General features: G+C 46.9%; 2 protein-coding genes across 5 annotated transcripts in view; one reads left to right on the top strand and one right to left on the bottom strand.

The window, feature by feature from the left end:
• Positions 1-18,065, bottom strand: part of sytl5 (synaptotagmin-like 5) — a 28,996-nt gene extending 10,931 nt beyond the window's left edge. For 2 of the 3 annotated variants that reach the window (XM_076014536.1, XM_076014538.1), the window contains exons 1-8: positions 17,784-18,065; positions 3,153-3,479; positions 2,249-2,461; positions 1,492-1,604; positions 1,273-1,390; positions 1,013-1,156; positions 416-524; positions 163-292 (exon numbers count right to left, since the gene is read on the bottom strand). In XM_076014536.1, the coding sequence (XP_075870651.1) occupies positions 163-292; positions 416-524; positions 1,013-1,156; positions 1,273-1,390; positions 1,492-1,604; positions 2,249-2,461; positions 3,153-3,283 (958 nt within the window). In that variant the 5' untranslated portion in view covers positions 3,284-3,479; positions 17,784-18,065. The remainder of the gene's footprint in view (positions 1-162; positions 293-415; positions 525-1,012; positions 1,157-1,272; positions 1,391-1,491; positions 1,605-2,248; positions 2,462-3,152; positions 3,480-17,783) is intronic. The other variant, XM_076014537.1, reaches the window with a different exon arrangement.
• Positions 18,066-19,088: 1,023 nt separating this feature from the next.
• On the top strand, positions 19,089-21,122 carry dynlt3 (dynein light chain Tctex-type 3). 2 transcript variants are annotated; one of them, XR_012925453.1, is made up of 6 exons: positions 19,089-19,271; positions 19,679-19,720; positions 19,817-19,940; positions 20,034-20,111; positions 20,267-20,467; positions 20,957-21,122. XR_012925453.1 is itself a non-coding variant. In XM_076014526.1 (5 exons), exons 1-5 carry the CDS (start codon positions 19,245-19,247, stop codon positions 20,341-20,343), a joined length of 348 nt encoding a protein of 115 aa, XP_075870641.1. In that variant the 5' UTR covers positions 19,090-19,244; the 3' UTR covers positions 20,344-21,122. The 2 variants fall into 2 exon arrangements, 1 of the variants encoding a protein (XP_075870641.1); XM_076014526.1 differs by having other exon boundaries at positions 19,090-19,271; positions 20,267-21,122.
• Positions 21,123-21,192: the final 70 nt, after the last annotated feature.

Here is a 21,192-nt window from a genome sequence, read left to right as displayed (position 1 = left end):
ACGTCTCTAGCTGTGCTGTGCCATAGTGGTGCTATCACAAGCTGTGTTTCCATCAGCCCTAGAACTGTGCAAAACCTAAATATCGTAATAAAAAACTGCTAATGTAAACACCTAGACTTAAATATCGCTGGACTGGAGGGAGATGAAAGCGAGAGCAGACACCTGATGAAACGGAGGCCCTGGACACGGAAATGATGGGGGTCCCCGAGCTGGGCGTCTGCAGGCCCGCGGCTCTTTTCTCAGAAGCGGCGTCGCTGGACTGAGCGCTGGCGACGCTCTCGGCTCCGTCGGGCTGCCAGACCCACACAAAAGACACCAGATCAGAAGAAGTGAACCGACCAGGTGCCCTCAGGCCGCTCGTGCTCGGGTGTGTTTGTGCTTGCGCGTCAAGGTCTGTGGTGTGGCGTTCGCTGACCCTGACCCTCCTGTTGTCGCTGCAGCTGGACAACCTGTCCGGAGTTTGGGAACGCAGGTTGTTGGGAACGGCGGGAATTCCCGAGGACTCCAGCGCGGCCGAGCTGCGCCTGAAAATCACAGAGAGACTCTCAGTTCATGCCGTGATCCCGTGGCGTCAACATTCATCACGCTATCATTAATCCAGAAACGTTTTTAACGTCCCAGAGTTTTAAAAATTGCAATATTTTTCGTCACACCGGCCAATTTGTCCAGTGTTGCTTTTGTTTTGCGCACTGAAAATGCTGCACAAAGCTCCTTTGCTTAGGATGGATTTTTGCAAAGCTTTCATTGACCTTAAAAATTTTGATAGAATAGATAGAATGGCCCATGAAAAAGCTCAGCTTTCAAAGCTTTTCAAGATTCACGTGTGTTTTTTCCAAAGCAAAGTGCTTTGGAAAAAGTTTCTTGTTTTTGATGCCTTGAATGTTCACATTTTGAAGTAAAAAGAAATCCGTTCCCATTCAAGTCGAGTCTCGCTCCTGTGTATGGCAGCAATCCGTGACAGATCTGATGGCCCTGCTTTGTGCGACAGCGCCCTCTCTTTCTGAACCGATACCTGTTGGCGCGAGGACTCGGCGAGGACGGGAGGCTCCGCTCGCTCAGCGCATCTCCGTCCGACGCCGATCTGAGGCTGAGGCTGTCGACCCCGTTCTCCGACTTCGGGGTGAGCCGGCTTCCTTTCTTATTCATCTTCATCCTTCTACACAGGAAAATTCAAAAGGAAACCACTTAGTCTTATCTTTAAAATCATGTTTCTGTCTGGTTTCTGCTATTACATTCAGGGCATTGTGAGTATTTCCGTGTTTCTCCACGTACCCTTTCCTCCGGACGCCCTCCACGGCGTTGAGGATCCCGCTCCTTTTGGACCTCGGGGTGGTTGATCTCTCCGACTCGGAGGGGGTGCACAGGTTTTCGGTGGACTTTTTGTCCGTGTCTTGAGATCAGAAACACAGAGAACAGTGGAAGTCAGCGAAAAAAGTCAGCGCACACAGACAGGACTTGGGCCAGACTTGGCAAACAGCAGGTGCGACTCACTGGCCGGGCTGCTCAGGATGGTCTGTTTGATGACATCGGTGCTCGGCACTCCCTGCTCAAAGCGCTTGGACCGCTCCTCCAGGAACCACTCGCCCGTCACCACCTTCAGCTCCCTGCAAACATCCACTTTTATTGGAACAAACACTGTGTGTTTGTTCGAAGGGTAACCATATTAAATCCATTTGGAGATCTTTCTCTTTCGCCCTTCAGAGGAGTGGCAGCCTCGCACAGCTGATTGTACAAATAACCCTCAAAAGATGTCAAAAATATCTTGTTTTATTAAGCAATTAAAACATTTCCTTTCTTGTTTTTTTTCCTGCCCATCAGTACAAAGTTGTGGGCGCCTTTATTTTGCATAGTTTTACAGAAGGCTGACAAACACATCCAAGGCAAAACTTGGAGACCTGCTGATCCAAGACCTTGTTTAGAGAAAGAAACACTTATTTTCTTCAATTAGAGACGTGTGCACTCAACTTTTCTTCGCCTTCTCTGCACTTGAGTTTTTCTTTTTCTTTCTGCAACAAGTTCACTGGCCATAGGTGATTCACTTAGGTGGAGAAAGTGCACTAAGTGTCGCTCAAGTTAAGAGCTGGAGAAGTTTGGCTCTCCAAACTGCTTTGTTTCAGTGCTGAAACATACAGTATCTATCTATCTATCTATCTATCTATCTATTGAATATAATATAATATAATATAATATAATATAATATAATATAATATAATCTGAACTGGGAGGAACTTTGAGCTGGCCCACTTACGAGACCTTGGCGCAGACGCTGCAGCGCCACTGCGTGTTGGGCGGCTTGACGCGGCACTCGCTGCAGACGCGCAGCTGGCACTCCTTGCACAGGTCACCGCGGTCAAAGATCAGGCCCAGCGCCTTGAGGCAGCGGGCGCACTGGCGCTCGCCCACCTCCTGGGGTCGGTGGGAGCCCTTCCGCTTGATTTCCAGCAGTTCATTCTTCAGCCTCCTGCCGGACAGGGAGGGGAAGCGGTTGGATGGTGAGATGATTCAGATGTTAAGTGTTCTACTGTAACGTACTTGTTTCTTGAATTATTTCATGTGTTGCTAGCAGTGTTGTTGGGATTACACCATAAAAGTAATTCAACTACTGATTACTGCTTATCAAAAGTAATCTGATTACTTCTTTAACTACTTTGTTTCATAAGTAATCGATTACTTGTTCATAAGTAATCGATTACTAGTTACTTTAGTTAAGAAAAGATAAGGTGGCAGTTGAGAACCTCTTGTTTCCAGCACATAATGTACAACGAACCAACATATTCTTACATTTAGACAAGATGAACTCGAAATAATGTTTGTATTTCCAGCTACAAACGCAATCGCTGCTTTTTTTCTTTTGCCGTCGCCATGCTTGTTTTGGTGCGTCATCCCATATCAATGACGTTGCATGCATGGCTGCATCATTAACCTGCAACATTTTTAGCTTGCGAAATAGTTGAGAAAATGTGATGGAATCATTACTTGATGAAGTAATTATGATATAATTACCGTGACATTACTCCGTTACTAAAAAAGTAGTTTGATTACAGTAGTGGATTACTTAGTAACAGATTACTCGCCAACACTGGTGGCTATGGACAGGAGTGAATTTCCCTCTGGGACTAATACAGTATTCTGAATCTGACTTGACAGCCCACCGTATCCTCTTCTCCTCTCGCTTGCGCAGCTTCTCGTCCTTCTGCAGCACCCTCAGGATGGTGTCTCGCTCGTGCTCCAGCAGGAAGGAGAGGTTCAGGTCCTCCCCGAGATCCTGCCTGAGCTGCTCCATCCGTGAGTCGGGTTGAAGGAGGCCTCGAATTCAGCAGAGCAAAGGTGAGTCGGAAAACAACTACACCGCCCTAGGATCTGCGGCTCGCTGTGACGCGCCGAGCAGACGAGGAGCTCGCAGCGGCTGCAGAGTCGGCATCGTCCTCGACGTCTGCGGTCTTCTGTCTTTTTCAGGGGAGGTGAGATTCTCTGGAAACCTGCGCAAACAGAAAGGGGCGTATCACTGAGATATGACAGTAATAACGCGGTAGAGACGTAGCGTTAACTGGCAGGCTGATTAATTTGTTTGCCTTCTCGCCAGTCTGAGAAGCATTAATTAAAACAACACTTTTGTTTGACGACTGGCGTAATTGGCCGATGTCTGACAGCTTGGCGGCGCCTCCAATTGGCCTCCGAGGTTCACGTTCGGGCTCACACGTCGACTTTTCTGACAACTTCTTTTTAGCCACGATAAGACTCGGGCTAATTAGCCGCGCACATTCACAGAGAGAGCTGCAAAACCATTAGTCCATGGCCTCGATACAAAGAGACATCTGCGCCTCTGGTCATGCTCCGGGATTGATTTCAAGACTGCATGCGAAGCTGAAGCTGAACTTCCTGTTAGAGAGAAATAATAGCACATCACTGCGAAATATTGTGAAAAAAAAACAAAAAAACAAACCCTGTTTGTTGGCTCGCGTGAACGACACCATCATTCCAGGGCGCCCCGTCTCCCTCCTGCCCGGTGTTTCGCGCCCCCCCCCCCCCAGACATGACTCTGCGCCACCCACTCTGTGCTACGTGGACTCTTGATCTCACACCAGATGAGGGCAAAGTGCTGTGACCAACTTGATTTGAGGGATATTTTTTTTTAATGGTTTTAAGAAAAAAAACAACACCTTCAATTAGAGCCCCAGTGAAGATCAGAGGCTGCTCTGCGCGAGGCCCCTGAAGAGAGGGACAAAAATCCTGCCAGTGCCGATGATGAAGTTTAGAGAGGAGAAAAGTGAGCGGAGCGCCGGGATCGGCCGTGGCCCACAGCCGCCGCCTCCCGTCCTCGTTCATTAGCGGCTCTTTCATCCTCGTCCTTTCTCCTCTCTCGCCTCCTTCCTTCACTTTACATGAATTAGCACTAATGAAGTGGCGCACATCGTCTGGGCTCTGTTTGCAACCAAGGGGGCACAGTGAGTGATTATGGCAGCGGCAGCATCACTGCAGCTCGGCGGAGGGAGGTTACGTCAGTCAGCCTGTAAAGACTTTATTAGAGGAAATAATGGCAGTTTAGCCTTAAAGCTCAGAATCAGGTCTTTCCACCTGCTGTGACTTCCCCTTCAACTCAAGATTCCTGAACGGAACCGCCGGCGGCTCTTTTCGGAGCCCCATTTGGGCAAAGCCGCGCCTTGATCTCAACTGTCAACACGTCGAAATGCTCAGAGAGACACTGTCGAGTCGTGACTCACGGTGCCAGGAGATGAAGGTCTCTGGCCCATCAGCAGCACGGACGCAAGTGACTCGCTATCTATCTAGCTATTTATCTATCCATCTATCTATCTATCTATCTATCTATCTATCTTTCTATCTATCAGAAATATCAGGTTTTTGATTATATTGACGTGATCAGATGCTGGACGTGAGGTGAAGGAGTCACTGAAGCTGCTTTTAATTGATTCTCATGGGAGCATGAAAGTCCAAATTAGTGCTTAATCACAACAGGCTGCAGGGCGTTGGCTGTCAACAGAGGGAAGTTCTCAGAGTCGACCTCTAGGGAGTGTAAACGAGGACAAACTGCACAGGAGCCTCCAAAAAGTCTTTTAATTAGAACAAATGCATAATGCAAAATGCCGATGTAAAATAGAACAAACCTGAGCTTCATCTGACCCAGGACGACTTCCTGCCGCCAGACGTGTTTTCTCAGTGACTGCAGTGCGCACCGCGCACGCACTCTGGGTCAACACGAGCTCAGAAGAATCAATATTTATCATACTACGGCTGTGCTGGGGCAGCGTAATGCTCTCAGTGTGGGCGTGGTGTCCTGAGGCGACTCTCCCTGAGCACACACACACACACACACACACACACACACACACACACAGTAGCACGCATTCCTCCCCGCCGCGCTCCCCGTCCTGAGCAAACTCCACGCCAGCTGAGGAGGACAACCTTAAACTTCTGACTCGGGCAAAAGAAACGAACTAACAAAGAAAAACAGACTCACTCATGATTGTGAGTCAGTGCCTCCTGGACTCAGACAGCGTGGGGGAGATTTTTCATCTCCCTCATCATTCAAAATTCATGTCACTTCAAATTGGTTGGGTCCGCGGCAAACACGAGCCCCGGGTCGCTGGTGGGGTTCTGCAGCTCTGTGGGCTTTTCGCGGAGCTGCTTCCTGCAGGAGGCCGAGCTGGCGGGCAGCAGGATCAGTTAGGCCAATTTGAGGTGGGCGGGCGGGCGTGGTTGAGAAGTGAGCATGCAGTACATGAATGAAATTAAAAAGATAGAATTGTTCGTGATCATGCAGCAGGTTGAGAACAGAGGGGCCTTGGATATGCATCTTAAGTCAGAAACACAGGATGGTCACATGACTGACCGTGACTCATCCACAACCGCGTCGTAAAGTCCACTTGACGGTTGACAGTGTAAAAATTTGTTTGTTTTTTCGCTGCTCCCTTTTGGTTTGTCTATATGTTTGTTTGACATTATCTTTTGGCTCTATTTGTTCAGGCAGCGAATGACAGAAAGCAGGCAAAACTGAAAAGTGCTACTTTGAAAATGCCTTGATAAACGTACAGTCAAATGAACACTGTATTCTATGACCTTTTAGCTAATTACATGTTAAAGAAATACGACTATGAAAAAGACAAGCCTTTGAGTTTTTCCCTGCGTGCACTGTCACAGAAGAAGTCACTGTCTGTATGTGTGTAATGAGCCATTACTGTGTGCATTGGATACATGCGCTTCTTTTTCTGCCAATTTTTTTTCTCAATTTTTTTTTCTCAAAACACTTAAAGACAGGAAAAAAGGACTGAAACGACTACAGTGTCGCCTAATGAGGGGTAAGTTAGTGAAGTCGCTTTTTCTCTGGTACAGTCGCCATAGTAACCTCTGCAAACAAGTTCAAGTAATTATCCTAATACTAATTAGTCTACAAGAGAAGAGAAAAAAAACAAGAAACTGACAAGCAGGTCCTAGACAGAGCTTTTGATGGTTTCATATTCATTCAACATGAAAATAACACTCGTTTGCTGTAGCTGTCAGAGAAATTTCCCAGCACTGGACCACAGACCAAAGACCAAACAACAAAACAAACTTCATCTTCAGACGCCTGGGCGGTATATTGACACACAACATCAACACAAACAGCGCCAGTGGCTTCTTGCCTGAACCATTAGTCTTCCATATATGGCACCTCCAGACCAGGCTGTGAACCCTCCACTCTGAATACCATCTATTACACCATCTAAAGCCACAACAGCAAAAAAAAAAACCAAAAAAACATCCCTTGCGGGTTTTCACAGGATGCTGCACATGTTCCTCCTGAATCATTGATGCTTTAGTGACAGCAGCTCTCACGCTCAAGAGTCGTCAAAATAAATAAATATATAAATAAATAAATAAAAACTTGAATTATTCATCAGCAGCCGTCAATAGAGACACATTTTTCAGCAGCATCCGGGAATGTTAAGGAGAGAGACGAGCAGCGTCTTGGGGATCTAAAAGTCTGAATTCTCACAGATCCATCTTGAGAAGATCCAGCCTGAGCTGTCTTCAGCGATGTCGCAGTGCGACCAGACTAATCGCTGCTCTTTTAAGAAGAAACATACAGCTGGGCTTTAGTTGTGACAGCAGAAGTGGAGGCACTTCCATCAAGTGGCATAAGTGTTATTTGTGCTTGGCCTGTCTACTTCTCTAATTAGACAAATGTTTTGATGGTAAATATTTCCTCACGCCTTGACGATAACCAATAAAATTATTGGTTGGCAGAGAAACCCTTCAGACCTCCCTATTGAAGCTTATTAGCCCTCTGTTTATGGCGTCCAGTGAGAACACTCAAAAATACACTGTTCTAGCTTCCTAATGCTGTGCGACCAATGTGTGTAAAACTCTCTATCTTTTTCAAAGCCCCCCCCGCCCCCTAAATGGAATCTTTTTGATGTCAACATGTGAAATAAATCCGAACGCATTTTTAGAAAGATTCTGTCTGGCTTGTGCGGTTGAACTATTAACACGACATACAAACTTGCACAGAATGGTCTTCATAAGATATTTAGCACTGGCACAGGTGGGGAGCTGCACTTTAGACAGGATTCATTTAAGGTTGTCCTCCAATTAGCTTCACAATCATTTCTAATTCCTTCAATACTTTCCAGATTTTAAAAATGAATTCGTCCTGATGCGATGATCCACTCGAGCTTCTCTCATTTATTAGTTTCTTTCTTCCTCTTCCGTCGCTCCGATGGCTCTGGCTGATTGGCGTCCTTGTGTATTTAGTCCAGCTGCCTCTCCTCCTTCACTTTTCGCCGCGCCTCTGTTTGCTCTAATTGTTTCCCTCTCGGGTTCCTGCTTGCTTTGCCTGCACCTCTGCTGCTTTGTTACCGCTTGTGTTTTTGATTGACCCTTTTTTTTGTGAGAGCCTCCTTCTGTCTTTGTGTCTGACATTCTTTTTTTTCTGATAAATGAACAGTTTGTCAGACAGTTCTCTTTGAAAAGGGTAGAATTCAGCCTTCCTTGCAGAGAAATACTGGTGATGCCTCACCGAGTCATCCCCACTCTCTCTTATTAAAAGGCGGGCAGGCAGGCAGGCTGTGAAGGTGCGACCAGGTGGAGTCAGGTGTGAATAATTCAGATTATGACTCCTTCATGGCTTTCTCCCACCGACTACAAGGCTGAACACAGAATTACAGGCTTGGATGTAGAGAAAAAATATTTTTCCTGTAATAATCGACAGTTAAGTGAACTTAAGCTTCAACAATTCTTTGACCAGTGTGAGAGGACAATTTTGTGTGTGTGAGTGAGTGAGAGAGAGAGAGAGGGAGAGAGAGAGAGAGAGAGAGAGAGAGAGAGAGAGAGAGAGAGAGAGAAACCCCATCAAAGTTTTGTTTTTCTCCTGTTCTTTGGGCAGGGGGGTCAATTTGTTGGGTTTTGCGCCCTCCCTTTTTGGTTTTTATAGGTCATTTTAAAGGTTAGAATATTGTTAGTTTGGACTGGGCCATTCTTACGACCTCACAAAAATGCTACATGTTGTGATTTATTTATCTGTTGTCCTGTTCAAATCAACAATATTAGCTTCCACGTGGCACATGTTACTGTTTTCATGATCCATACAACATTTTTATTGTCTATTGTCTCCAGTTCGAGGCTTGACAAGCACTAAATTGCAAAAGAAAGTCCCCCGAGAGCGCCGGGAGTGACTCCTGGGGGGAACACCACCATCATGACAGATGCAACGTTGATTATAGACCTGCAGATACAAAGCAGATACGAGGACCAGATTAAATAAGAGGCTCTCAAGATTTATTGCCAAGCGTAGAAAATCCCGCAGCAAATCCTATTTAACAGTCACCGGGCTCTTCGTGCGGCACTTAGTGAGCGCTCCTGTCGTTCATCCTGTCTTTTTGACGGCAGTGCTGAACCTGACGGATATCCGTGCGGATGCAGCTCTCGCTCCACAGTCTTATCTCGGCCTAGCAGTAATAAACCAAATAAGAGCCATTCTCCTATCTCGGCTGCGTGCTATCTCCCTGACTTCCTGAGCTCAGTTACGGGCTGCTGTGTTCACGCTGGGGCCAAATCAATAGGCAAAGCGCTCTCAACGCGGGAAGCCCCGGAAGACATCTGGCTGGGAGCTGGGATGACAGTGCACGCACGCGCACGCAGGATGGGATTGGGTTTTGTTTTAAAGAGTCAGAATGTTCCGTGATGCACCATGTAATGGTGATTTATTCATGTTTATGATAATCATGTACGAGTGCGCGTGAGTTCAAATGGTTGTTTGTCTTTCTACGTGGCCCTGTGATGAACCGGCGACTCGTCCAGGGTGCCACCCTGCCTTCGCCTTATGACAGCTGGGAGAGGCTCCAGCAGACACCCAGCAACCCAGAGTGCAGGAAGAAGCGGGTATTGAAAATGGATGGTTGGATGGAAAATCATGTACACGTCTGATGGTAATGTGCATCATGTTTGCACTGCTCCTTTTTGAGTTGCATGTCACCTGTGCATGTCTGTTATCGCAAAGAATTGTTGCTTCTGTCTTTGTCTACACCAGACATAGGCAAACTACGGCCCGGGGGCCATATGCGGCCCGTTAAGCGTTTTAATCCGGCCTGCCCCATTCTGCCGATTCCATTTCCTTTCATGGGCAACAGAAACAGATGTTTGGATGCTCTGTTCTTCTATCTGCGCTCCCATTTCTACAGAATGCTCCCTGAGCTGGATGCCTTTGAGACTCTCAAATGAATGCCGGCAAACCAGACTTCGATTGTTCAGTTAGGACTTCATTTTTGCCACAACAACCATCATGAGGGCACTAATGACCCCACCTCTCGCTCTCTCGCTCTCTCTCAGTGGTGGAACCTGTCAACGCGCACGATCCGCGGCACTGATCAAATTGACAAGGCTGTCTGCAAATTGGCTGTCGCCGTCGCCGCCCGCCGACCTGCGCCGGCTCCGTCTGACAGCGGCGGCACCTGCTTCGTCAATCATAATGCGATTGGAAAAGCTTAATTGGTCGGTTGGCGGAGGACTAACGAAGCTACGGCGGTCGGCCAACGTGGGCGACTCCCCTCCGTCGCAGCCTGACAGGCCGACGGGAGGAGCGAGACGGTGATGGACGTGGTGGAGGGTGAGAGGCGTCGATGTCTGGTGGAAGCTGGGAGACAAGACGTTGCGTGTTCACGTTCACGTCATCGTCGACTTCTTCTTCAGACAGGCTGCCTTCCACGTTTCATGGCCGGACTCGAGGGAGGAGAAGGGCAATTTTAAAGGTCGTCTGAAACAAACCAGTTTACCTGTCTGGCTCATGGAGATGGAAGACGTGCAGGATTTTGCCAGACGTCTCCAGGCCCAAGAGACACAACAACTAAAAAAACATTTGTCCATTTTTTGATATTTCAGACAGTTTTTGCCTTGAATCACTTTTTTTTCCCCCTCATCAACTATCATAGAACCTTTTGGCTTCAAATTCTGTTGTCTTATCTTTGGCTCCTGGTGATCCTGAAATGTCAGATAATAAGCAATATTAACTTATTATGTCTCTCCAGCCTGACAGTCAACTCCCTTCCCATGAGTCCATCCTATAATTGCTTTTCCAGCTCTTTTTCCTGCTCCTTACTAAGGTAAGGCAGCTTTTTTGTCCTGTCATTACACTAATGTACAACAAAATTGCAAGATCAGATGATAGATGGAAGCCCTGATGTCACAAAAGGCTTTGAAGGCTAACTGAGACCACTGAGACCACTTCCTTATTTTTGTCCTCTTCCAAACATGTGGAAGCTCCCACAAAGTGTCAGTTTTTCAGGAAAACTGTTTTTTTTGTAAGGGGCAGCAAACAGAGGGCTAAAACTTACACCATGTAAACGTGCAATTCTGGTGGCGTGATATTTATTTGTAGGCCTCTCACTGCTACGGTCTTGCAGCTGGTGGAAAGTCTGAGAAATTACACCTCTTCTTGTTCCGCTCGGCCGACTGTTGGAATTGTTAAAGCACTTCCAGCTCGAGCATGACTAACGTTTAAAATACAGCCTTCGCACGTCTGGGGCAGATACGTCGCAGCTATCGGAAACATTTCTCTGCAAACTCTCAGGGGAGCCATCAGCAGTAATGACTTATCAGGCCTGCAGGCTCTGAGAGGTGCCTCCTGCAGGGGCTCAGTCGCAGGGAGAAAATTGGGGAGTAGGGGGGGGGGCAAAAAAAACACAACCAGCTGAGTTAAAACCTCATCCTGAAGCACCAGCCCTCTGTTTTCTTTCTCCTCCGTCCAATCTGAAAACGCCCATTTTCACCTTCAACGCTGCTTGTTGTCTTTGTATTGATGAGACGCTTGTACCATTTCCTCCGCTAATTAAGAGGAAAGGGCAGAGTGGGCTCAGGAAAAGGTTGCCACGCCTCAGACCAGGCCAGAGAAACCGGAGATGGGAAAACGGAGATGATTATTTTTCGGTGCTTTTGTTCGCAAACCGGGGGCTGATGAAAGAATAGAGGGGTCTGTAATGACTTTAGACCTGGATTTATGTTCTTCTGACCTGGAGGGATCTCACAGGATTGACTTTCCTCTTGTCAGCTACTTAAACCAAGTGCTTTCCCAATACGTGTCCTCGCGACACAGCATCTGCCTAAAGGCCAAAGGTTAAAGCCCCCAGTTGATCGTCACAACTGTACAATTTGTCCAGCAGTTTATTTTATTCCTAAAGTCTAATGAGATGAACTTTTGTGAGTAGTTTATTTAAATGTCAAAGAGCCATGACGTGATTTTCTAAAAGTCACTCAGGAGGGCGACTGAGTCGAGGGCCTGAGGGGAAGTTTGCTGCTTTGGAGAACTCACCGTAGTGTTAAATGAATGCTAATATTAGCATGCACACTCATGACCGAAAAGTTGTGCTCGTCCCTCATAGGTGCAGATACGATTCTGTTAGCACCACCGAAGAAGAAGCTGCACATTAGACAACAATTCTGAGCTCTTCCCTCGTCCTCCATTTAGTGTTTCATGAATAAATATTTTCTTCTCCTAATAATTAAGACAAGGCACTGACCCTTGACCCTTCACTTTTGTGATCAGCTCCTGCACTTCTGCAAAGAAAACTAGGCTTGTTTATGTTCCACCAAAATTCAACAACTGTGAATTCAACAGAATTCGCAGCGTCCAGAATCACGATGCAGACCGTGAGAGTTTTAGTCGTCCTCAGTCTGCCTGTTTTCTGTGAGCAGCAACAGTCTGAAATCTCTCACGATGTTGATCTTTTTTGATGCGCACCGTTGCAGCGGCAAAGCAAGACGCGGGCGCCAGCGGTTTTCGTGTTGTGAGAAATAAAAGAAGAGGGAATGGAAGTTTTTTTACATCAGGACCGGATCTCATTAACCCAGTTTCAGCGGTGGACTCGGATGCCGCTGCGTATTCAGAGGGCGGGAGGCGTGGGGGAGTGGTGGGTTGAGGGTTTAGCGGAGAGACAGTGGGGTTATAAACAGCTCGCTCCTGTTTCGCCAGGATGGCTGAATATTTCATGGCACTCATTTCTTTCAGTGGAAGGGCGGCTCACTCTGCTCTCAATACACCACGGGGCTAATGCAGAGGAGGGGGAGCCCTTGTGGAAGTGCAGCATTTCCATTTATCACAGCGCACCGTCGGAGCAGCACTGGGGAAATTAGAGCGGAGCGGAGTGGACAGGATGGGATGCAAATGGATTGTGATTTTTTTTCCCTCGTTTTTTTTTTTAAAAGTGATTTCTTAGAGACACCGTGTTTTCGTCTGAGCACACAACGTCCACGGCCACAGTCGGCCAGACGACGGACAGATCCGAGATCAAATTGTGCGCGCGGAGGACGGGGCGGGCCGGCAGACTCTCCAGGACAGATCGATGGATACAGACAAATTTACTGTTTGAGACAGGTGGACTCCTAGATGGAGTGAAATATGTATGAATAGGGAGAAGCAATGATGGAGAATTGAAGTGGAGTAAAGAGAGTTAAGATGAAGAGTGGACATCCTGGCAGGTTATGACATGGATTCAAACAGAGAATTCTGAATAGTCAAACACTTGAGTCGGTCATGGTATCTGCACACATGAGGAGATTCCACATTTTGACCTAAAGGGCATCCTGCTCTGCGTTTCCGCCCTGCCGAGGCAGCTAATGAATTCTCACACAGGCAAACCAGTCTCGGACTTTGCAATCAGCCGCTCCCGCCGTCTGATTTAATGAGGCAGGGTTTGAGTTGGAGGGGGAGGAACAAAGGCTTTCCAAAGAGGGCATTGAGTTACACACTGATGTAAAGGTGCCAAAAACACAACGCAGATCACACAAGCCCAAAGTTCTAGCACGGTTTTATCTGACTGGCAGTGTTTACATAAACACCTTGGCGGATTAGCATTTGCAAATTGCTTTCCAAGCAACGCGGCGCTGATGGCGACGCTGTTTTTCACACGCTCAGACTCCAACGATCCACGGTTTAGCCACCGGTATCGCTGTAATTATAAAACTCATCTTCAGAACTCATCAAATCAGCTTCGTCTAACGTAACAGTTGAGCAGGTTTGGAATTACTCAATTAAAATGACAAAATGACTAATCTTATCTTCTACTTAGGAACGAGCCTGGAGCCTGGGAGCCTTTGCAACGGGCCTCCCGCCGTCCTTCCTGATGTCATTCCAACCAGATTCAGCCTGTGATTTATCGACCGCACCAGCTGCGAGCGCGCGGCTTGCTAAAGACAAATCTACTTATTGCTTCTCGAATTGAGTCGAGTGTAAACTATTTTTTTTTTTTACCAGATCAACCCCGCGTCATTCCCTCTGCAGGTGCAGGTCAACATGAGAAGACCCCTGAAGAAGTCCTGACATTTTTTAGGGTGACGTGTACACAGGTCGAATACAATCTGTTTCCTCCCCGTGAGTCATTCCTCTACACACTGCCTCCAAATTACATTTCTCTGCGTTTGAGATGTTTCATTTTTCTTCTTTCTTTCTCTTCCCCTTCTGCTCTCCCCCCCCCACCCCCTCCTCCCTCTGGCAACGTCTGCAGCCTCGGTGGACGTGTGCGGACGACGGGCTTCCACTGATTGCCTGGGCGCCACAGCTCTGACTGAATGGGGATGATGCGTCTCGAAGGGGTTGGAGGGTTTGTGTGTGTGGTGGTGGTGGTGGTGGTGGTGGGTGCTCTATGCTGCATACCAAGCGGGCACAAAGGAGCGATGGATAAATAGGCGGCGGTGCGTGGGAGGAAGGGAAGACCCTGCACAACACACACACACACAGGGCGCAGCGGCGGAGATTAGCTGCTTATTGTGCGACGCCGCGACGCAGAGCGGCTTTGTTGCAGCCACAAAGATCACCGGCGACGTTAATCTGAGACTAATTGTGCAGATTATCTCCGAAAATTATAATAGGTTGAATGGAAGCACTTCAGATTCATCGTGCGTGCGTGCGTGCGTGCGCGCGTGCGTGTGTGTCGTCCTGCTACAGCTGTGAAATGATGGGGGAGTGGACGGTGCATCTGGGAGTAATGGAGAGTGAGGAGGAGGGCGGAACTGATCCATAGAGGGAGAGACGGGTGACTCAGGATCCATTAAAAGTGAGAAACAGAGTTCAAAAATGGAAGCCGGATAAAAAATCAGTTCAATAGTTTCAAATAACTTTTTTTTGCTTATTATTTTCACTAGATCTCATTTTTGCAGCGAGCTCTTAACTGTATTTAGCCACACGATACTATTTTTATTGACAGATATAAATATAAATATTCCAACAATATGATAACAATATAATATTATAATTCCCTTTTCCACTTCCTCCCAGAATGAAATCATTGGCTTCAGTTTTGAGTGATTGTCATTTTGTTATCAGTGCTAACCAGGAGTCAGAGGGATGCTGCTGCAGACCTTGACCTGAGCTTGGCTTGCGCGGGATTCGCGTAACCCGATGCTTCTGAGGCGGCGGGTCACGGCACCAGTGTTCTCTGCAGGACTTACGGGCAGCAGCAGGAGGAAAAACGGAGCGACCGCAGCAAATATATGTCAGTGTGTCAGTGCGGCTCCATGTAATTACATGACACGCGTTGCGTCGGCGGAACGTATGGGAGGAACAATTCACAGGCTAATCTGCTGGGCTCAGCCAAAACCAGCTCATTGATTATTAGCGTTAGAACTGATGACCTGCCTGTCTCTGTGTGCTGTGCTGCGTAACACTCTGACTCTTAAAGGACATACAATCCTCATGCGTGTATCAATGTGGTTTGATGGGACACTTTGCAATCTATTTATTCCAGATCTGCTCTACATCGGTGACACAGCAGAAGTGGTCTATTGCATTTAAACTGTGAGCTCTCAGTGTTAATGATCAAGATCTTGGTTTATAAATAAGTATTATATATATATATATATATATATATATACATATATATATATATATATATATATATATATATATATATATATATATATATATATATATACATATATATATGTATATATATATATGTAATGTATACATACAGTAAAACTAAAAATCGACTTTAAGACTTCACATGTACAGCCTTTATGTCATAGCAGTTGGGAAAATTGTGCAGTAACCAGCATGGAAATGTCTGCTGTGATAAAAATGCATGCTAGTGTGTGTTATACGTGTCCACGCGCACACAAACACACACGCACGTGTGCACACTCTTACAGGATCTTGCAGACACGGGCCTCTAATGCAGTGTGACTGCTCTCCCTTGGGTCTTCTTTCTGCTCCGCTGCCTGGGCTGTGCTGCATGCGTGGCGGACACAAGCCCAGGCGGGGAATCCCTCAATCCTTGGGCCTCGCCTCCAGTTTATTCGCCCATTTTTTTAAATTATTTTTCTTTTTTCGTTTTTTACCCCCCCCCCCTCATACATTCTTGTATGTGAGCCGCATAAAACCACGTTTCACACTGGCAGCGATTACAAGAAGCCCTAAACGTGCGCCATGCCGCATCAGGCCGTGGCAAATAAAATGTGACACGGCGTCTCGGAGTAACATTATCGACGGGTTGTAAAAACCTCTCTCGCCCTCCCTTTGTCCCTCAGCGACCGCAGAGATAAAGAGCGTACTCAGAACCTGCAAGGCTCGGCCTCTGTGTTTTCAACACAACGAGTGCATGAACCGGCTCGGGGGTGTTGTTTTTACTCATTAGTTAGCGTGCGTTGTTTCCCCCCCCCTCCCATCACAGCTGTTTCCAGTCTGGAACTCGCAGCAGTTCGTCCGTTTTGGCAGCCAAGGAGTGGCGTTTTGGATGGATGAATTTGCTAAACCCGGCACGCCAGGCGGAAGGTTGATGCTGGATTGTTCCGCATGGGGAAGAACCAAAAGAGAGAAAAGACAAGGTAAAACCTGTGAGGAAGGTGATTCTGGTAAACTATCTGCCTATTACAGTTGCTGCACGACATTAACTGTGTGCCACAGCACTAATTGTCCACAACTCCTTGTATTCCACCTTTCTGTGCACTTTTTCAGATCAGAATGGAACCGCTGTGCTTGCCGCCGCCCTTCTTTATCTATAAATTGAATTTGTTATGGGACGCACTGAAATTTTCCCAACACGTTGACAACTCATTCGATTGGGCATGATGGATGAGCTACACTTAAGCTGGGTTTTGAACATGGCCTTTTCACACAATGTGACTTCTACGACTATAATAATACACATGAAAAGTGCACGAGTGCAAAATGAAAACATTGCCCACGGCGTCCTGGTCCGGACAATCTGGAATTCAGATCGACACCGTTTGGCCAAATTACCGGCTGCAGTTCAGAACAAAGCATCAAGTCGATAAACCAAGATATTCAGCATTGGAGAAGACATGTGACAGTGATTGCCAAGCCCACCAAGACATATTCACAAACAATCGCAGCATCGCATTGAAAAACATCAGAATGCCAAATGTTGCACCTGCTGAGAAGGTGCCGTGCAGCAGCTTCAGGACTTTTATCACTTTTCAAAAGACATTTCCTGCACAGGGCACCAACTCCATCCACCCCTCCCCTCCTCCTCCATCAAATGAAAAGTGAAAGACCACCTGAAGAGATGGCGCCATCGGAGACCCCCCTTGTCTCCTCTCTCTGGACCATCGCCGACTGAGGACAACTGACAAACACAGCAGCTCCGCAGACAGACGTTCTCTAGTCACCTCTGAGGCAACATGACAAGCCCTCAGCTATTAACCACAAACGCACACATCTATCGCAAGCAAGGTCACAGAAAAGGGAATTTTCCATTAAAGTGATCTCCATTCAGTCGCTCTCATGGGAGGGCGGGCAAGAAATGTCTTAAAAGTTCACGCCACAGTTACACGGTCCAACTACTGTCATTAGAATCGACCACGGCTGTAAAATGTCTCTGTAATGAGGATTTTTTTTTTTTTTTTTTTTAATGAATTTTTCTCTCCCTCCCAGTCAGTCAGTCAGTCAGTCAAAAGCAGCCTCTGTGTTTTGCTGCATTGCACCTGCCCCGAACGCGTCTTAACTTTTGGTGGGAGAAAGTGGACTGGCTGTCACCACCGATCCGCCCCGGTTGGAGGTCGGTCGGTGGTCGTGACCAGACAAGCTGCAGACCCCCACCCCCCTCCACCCACTTCACCACCGCCGCAGCCGCCGCTGGCTGCCGCTGCACAGCCTCCGATCCCAAAATGACAGCTAGGAAGGGAGAAGTCAAACACTGAACGCGCGGCGGAAGGACCATATGCCAGAGGAAAACGCTGCTGGTGTCGATGCCCCCCCCCCACCCCCATCCCCGCCTGCTGACCTGCAAAGAGCTGGAGGAAGGTGTAAATGGTGTAATAAAAAAAAGGCTGGTGTGTCTTACCTGGAAGCTGCGGTCAGCGGCGGAGGAGCGACTCAGTGTCCGGGGGGAGGGATCGGGCACCGTAGCAGAACGGAGCGCGTCAGTGCGCCTCGGCGCCGTCTGTGAAGACACGGAGCCTCATCCAGGGTGTTCCCGACAGGAGGGGGCGTGGTGTGTGTGTGTGTGTGTGTGTGTGTGTGTGTGTGTGTGTGTGTGTGTGTGTGTGTGTGTGTGTGTGTGTGAGAGAGAGAGAGAGAGAGAGAGAGAGAGAGAGAGAGAGAGAGAGCGAGCACATCCGTCGCGAATGGGTTCATTATATCTGCCAATGCGACAAACTGTCTGTTTTGCAGGCAACAACACCTGCGTGACAATTCGTGGCCGATCTCCAGGTCGCGTCCAGGAAAAACCCCGTTGTGTTGTCGCTGACGGTGCATTATGCATCGTGCGTAGATTCCCTCCTCTTCTCCGTAAAAGCCACCGGGAGTTTTCCCTGTCAGGGCTTCTCCGCTGCGGAGACACCATTTATTTTTTATAGCGTGGCAGGAACCAGTGGCCCGGAGACTCGGTCTGATAACAATAAGCATAATAATAAAATTTAAAAAAAAAAAAAAAAAAAAATGTCCTCATTATGGGTCAGCACTGTGGGTCCAAGGACAGAAAAATCCCCTGGGAATAACCTATAAAAATTAGGATTTACAGAGCGTATTACCATGTTCTTGCCCAGTGGGACGATTTTAAGAGACTCATTTTGGTTCATTATTTTGAGATTAGACACTGTAAATCTGGTTGTGCTCATTACAAAAAACACTGGGATAAATTAATCACGAATTCGAATAAAACGTTAATCAAAGTTTAAACAAAAATGTAAAAAACAAAAAAAACAAAATGCGCTCTAACACTCCCTGCTAGTTGTATGTGACCATATGATTACATCATAAACGTATCTATCTTCTAATTAAAGGACTTTCCTAGTTTAAAAGGAGGAAACTACACTTTGTGTGGAGTTGGACGAGGCGCCCCCCAGTGTTGATCGTGGGGCTGACATGTAGTTACTGAGTTTAACCACCAGGTGGCAGGATCATAATCAGAGTGGTCAGCTTTGGAACGTGCACGTCGCTCGCGGCTCGTTGACTCCGGACCGCCGGTGTCATGCCGAGTTCTGCATGCCTGCCCAGATACGCATGCACATCGCGGGATCGCGCACCGATGTTGCTTGGCCAGCGAGAAGTGCCCTCGCCTCTCCTCTCTAATTTGTTTCACTTTGTGGCCATACTTTGAGGCTGTTTGTTTTGTTTTTTGTGCACGTCTGACTGGACACAGGTGATAGCAAGTTTGTTTTGACACAAGCTCGTAGTGCGCGCTCCCGCGAAGTGCGCGCTCGTCTCGGCAAGGCAAACAGATCTCGGCATGACACCGGAAGTGTATCGTAACAATAACTGGCGGAGTCACAGGTGCCGCTGGTAATAACAGAGAGCGACAAGGATGGAGGAATACAACTCTGGCGACGAGGTACGACGAGCTGAACCAGAACCTGGACCTAAATGTAGAATTTTCACAACACTTACGTATCCGGAAGTGCTCGTTAAATCAAACTTCGGTTTATTTGCCAAGCTCGGCTAGCCAAAAGCTAACGGTAATACGGTAATTCCACCAGGGGTGTGGTCTCACGTATCATTATTATATTTTACTGCTCTAACGGGTTGTTTTACTACAGGTGTGTAAATTAATTACGCTTCTTGGAAAGCTTACACTTTGAACAACGTTTAACAACATTGTGTGTGTGTGTGTGTGTGTGTGTGTGTGTGTGTGTGTGGATGTCATTTTTATTATTATTTCCTTTTTCAGTTTCATGTTGTGTAAATACTGTGTAGATGCCACAGAATAAAAAACAGATTTTTGTCTTTTCCCCCCATAAGGTTGCATTCAGCGCCGATGAGGCAAATACCTCCGTTAAAGAGGTACCTTTACCATTCCAGGCTACTTCAATGCACAATATTCCCTGTCTTTGATGTGATGATCTCGGTGTAAGTTACCCTGTCTTGTGTTTCCCTCAGTGCATCGAAGGTGTGATTGGAGGGTTGGACTATAACCAGAGCAAAGTCAACCAGTGGACAGCCAGCATAGTGGAACATTCACTGGCTCATCTGGTGAAACACGGACGGCCATTCAAATACATAGGTGAGTCACATTTTAAAGTGCCATCGTAGGTTTAATAGCTGGATGCAGAACCTTCAGGACTTTGTTCAATAAATTCCCCGTGATGTTTTGTAGTGAACTGCACCATCATGCAGAAAAGCGGCGCAGGTCTCCACACAGCCAACTCTTGCTACTGGGACACTACGACTGATGGTGGGGACAGTTTATCGTTTCATTGCAAACTTACAAAGGAACATGTATTGTGTTCAAGTAATTGAATTGTGACATAGTTGTAAAATAACGGTTGCTACCTTGTATCTTCATGTCATGCAGACTGCAATGTAATTTTTTTTTGTCCCCCCTCTCAGGAAGCTGCACAGTGAGGTGGGAGAATCGCACCATGTACTGTGTTGTAAGCGTGTTTGCTGTCGCAGTGGCGCTGTGACGGCACTAGCACCCGCAACGTAATGGCACTGTGACCATGAAGACCCTCCATTGAAACCCGCTGGTAGAAGCTTGTGTAACAACAGCTTCATTTACCCCACGCAGGACGACCAACTAAGAGAATTGTAAGCTGACAGCCCCTATTTGTGTGTGTGGTGCGAAGGAGATTGTTGCCGCGTGTGAACGAAGTTCCCATTTGTTCTCCTGAAACAAATGTTAAAAGATGTGAAATTATTATGTCCTTTGTTTCTAATGTTGTAATATTTGTAACGATATGAGGATTTCCTCCCATGCTAGCAGGAAAAGCAAGGTGTAATCTTGTGCTGAACATTCCAACCGCTATAATACTTGTTAGGAAACCAGAAACCACTATCAAATGTTGAAATACTAATGTATTGAAATAAGTGAGTTATTGGTGTTGGTATGATTGGCATCCTTCATAACACTAGGCTGCTAGCGTGGCTGTAGACTGTTTTAGTCTCTCCTTACCTTTCAACAAAAGGGACCGAACTGTTTCCATGCCCTCGTGATTGATGTTGAACAAACGTCGGGCTGTTGCCATGTTTTCCTTGTTTACTAGTTGTTTACATTAGTGTTTATCTGTTGTTGTACAGATGGGCCACTTGATTCCATGCAGTTGTTTTATCGACCCCAACATTTGCACTTTTTTCAAGACATTCTACTGCAATGTTTTTGTAACACTTGTATGTCCATGAAGATGTTTAGCAAAAATGTTCGTTTAAATGACTGTAGTACTCCTCAATAAATGGATTGAACACATTTTCACGTCTGAGTGAATGTTGATCTCAAACTAAAATATCGGTTAGGATTTTTTTTCTTTTCCTGCTGA

Source organism: Nelusetta ayraudi, unplaced genomic scaffold (assembly GCF_046127955.1).
Source record: "Nelusetta ayraudi isolate G7.1 ecotype Tasmania unplaced genomic scaffold, CSIRO-AGI_Nayr_v1 ptg000169l, whole genome shotgun sequence".
NCBI lineage: Eukaryota > Metazoa > Chordata > Actinopteri > Tetraodontiformes > Monacanthidae > Nelusetta > Nelusetta ayraudi.
Note: the sequence above shows the minus strand (reverse complement) of the source record. Positions and strands in the feature narration are given on the sequence as shown.

Bases quoted from the DNA above. Each gene is read 5' to 3' on its own strand.
- dynlt3 (XM_076014526.1), top strand. From the start codon at position 19,245: ATGGAGGAATACAACTCTGGCGACGAG. The intron at 19,721-19,816 runs GTACCTTTACCA...TGTTTCCCTCAG, and splicing joins CAAATACCTCCGTTAAAGAG to TGCATCGAAGGTGTGATTGG. The intron at 19,941-20,033 runs GTGAGTCACATT...GATGTTTTGTAG, and splicing joins ACGGCCATTCAAATACATAG to TGAACTGCACCATCATGCAG.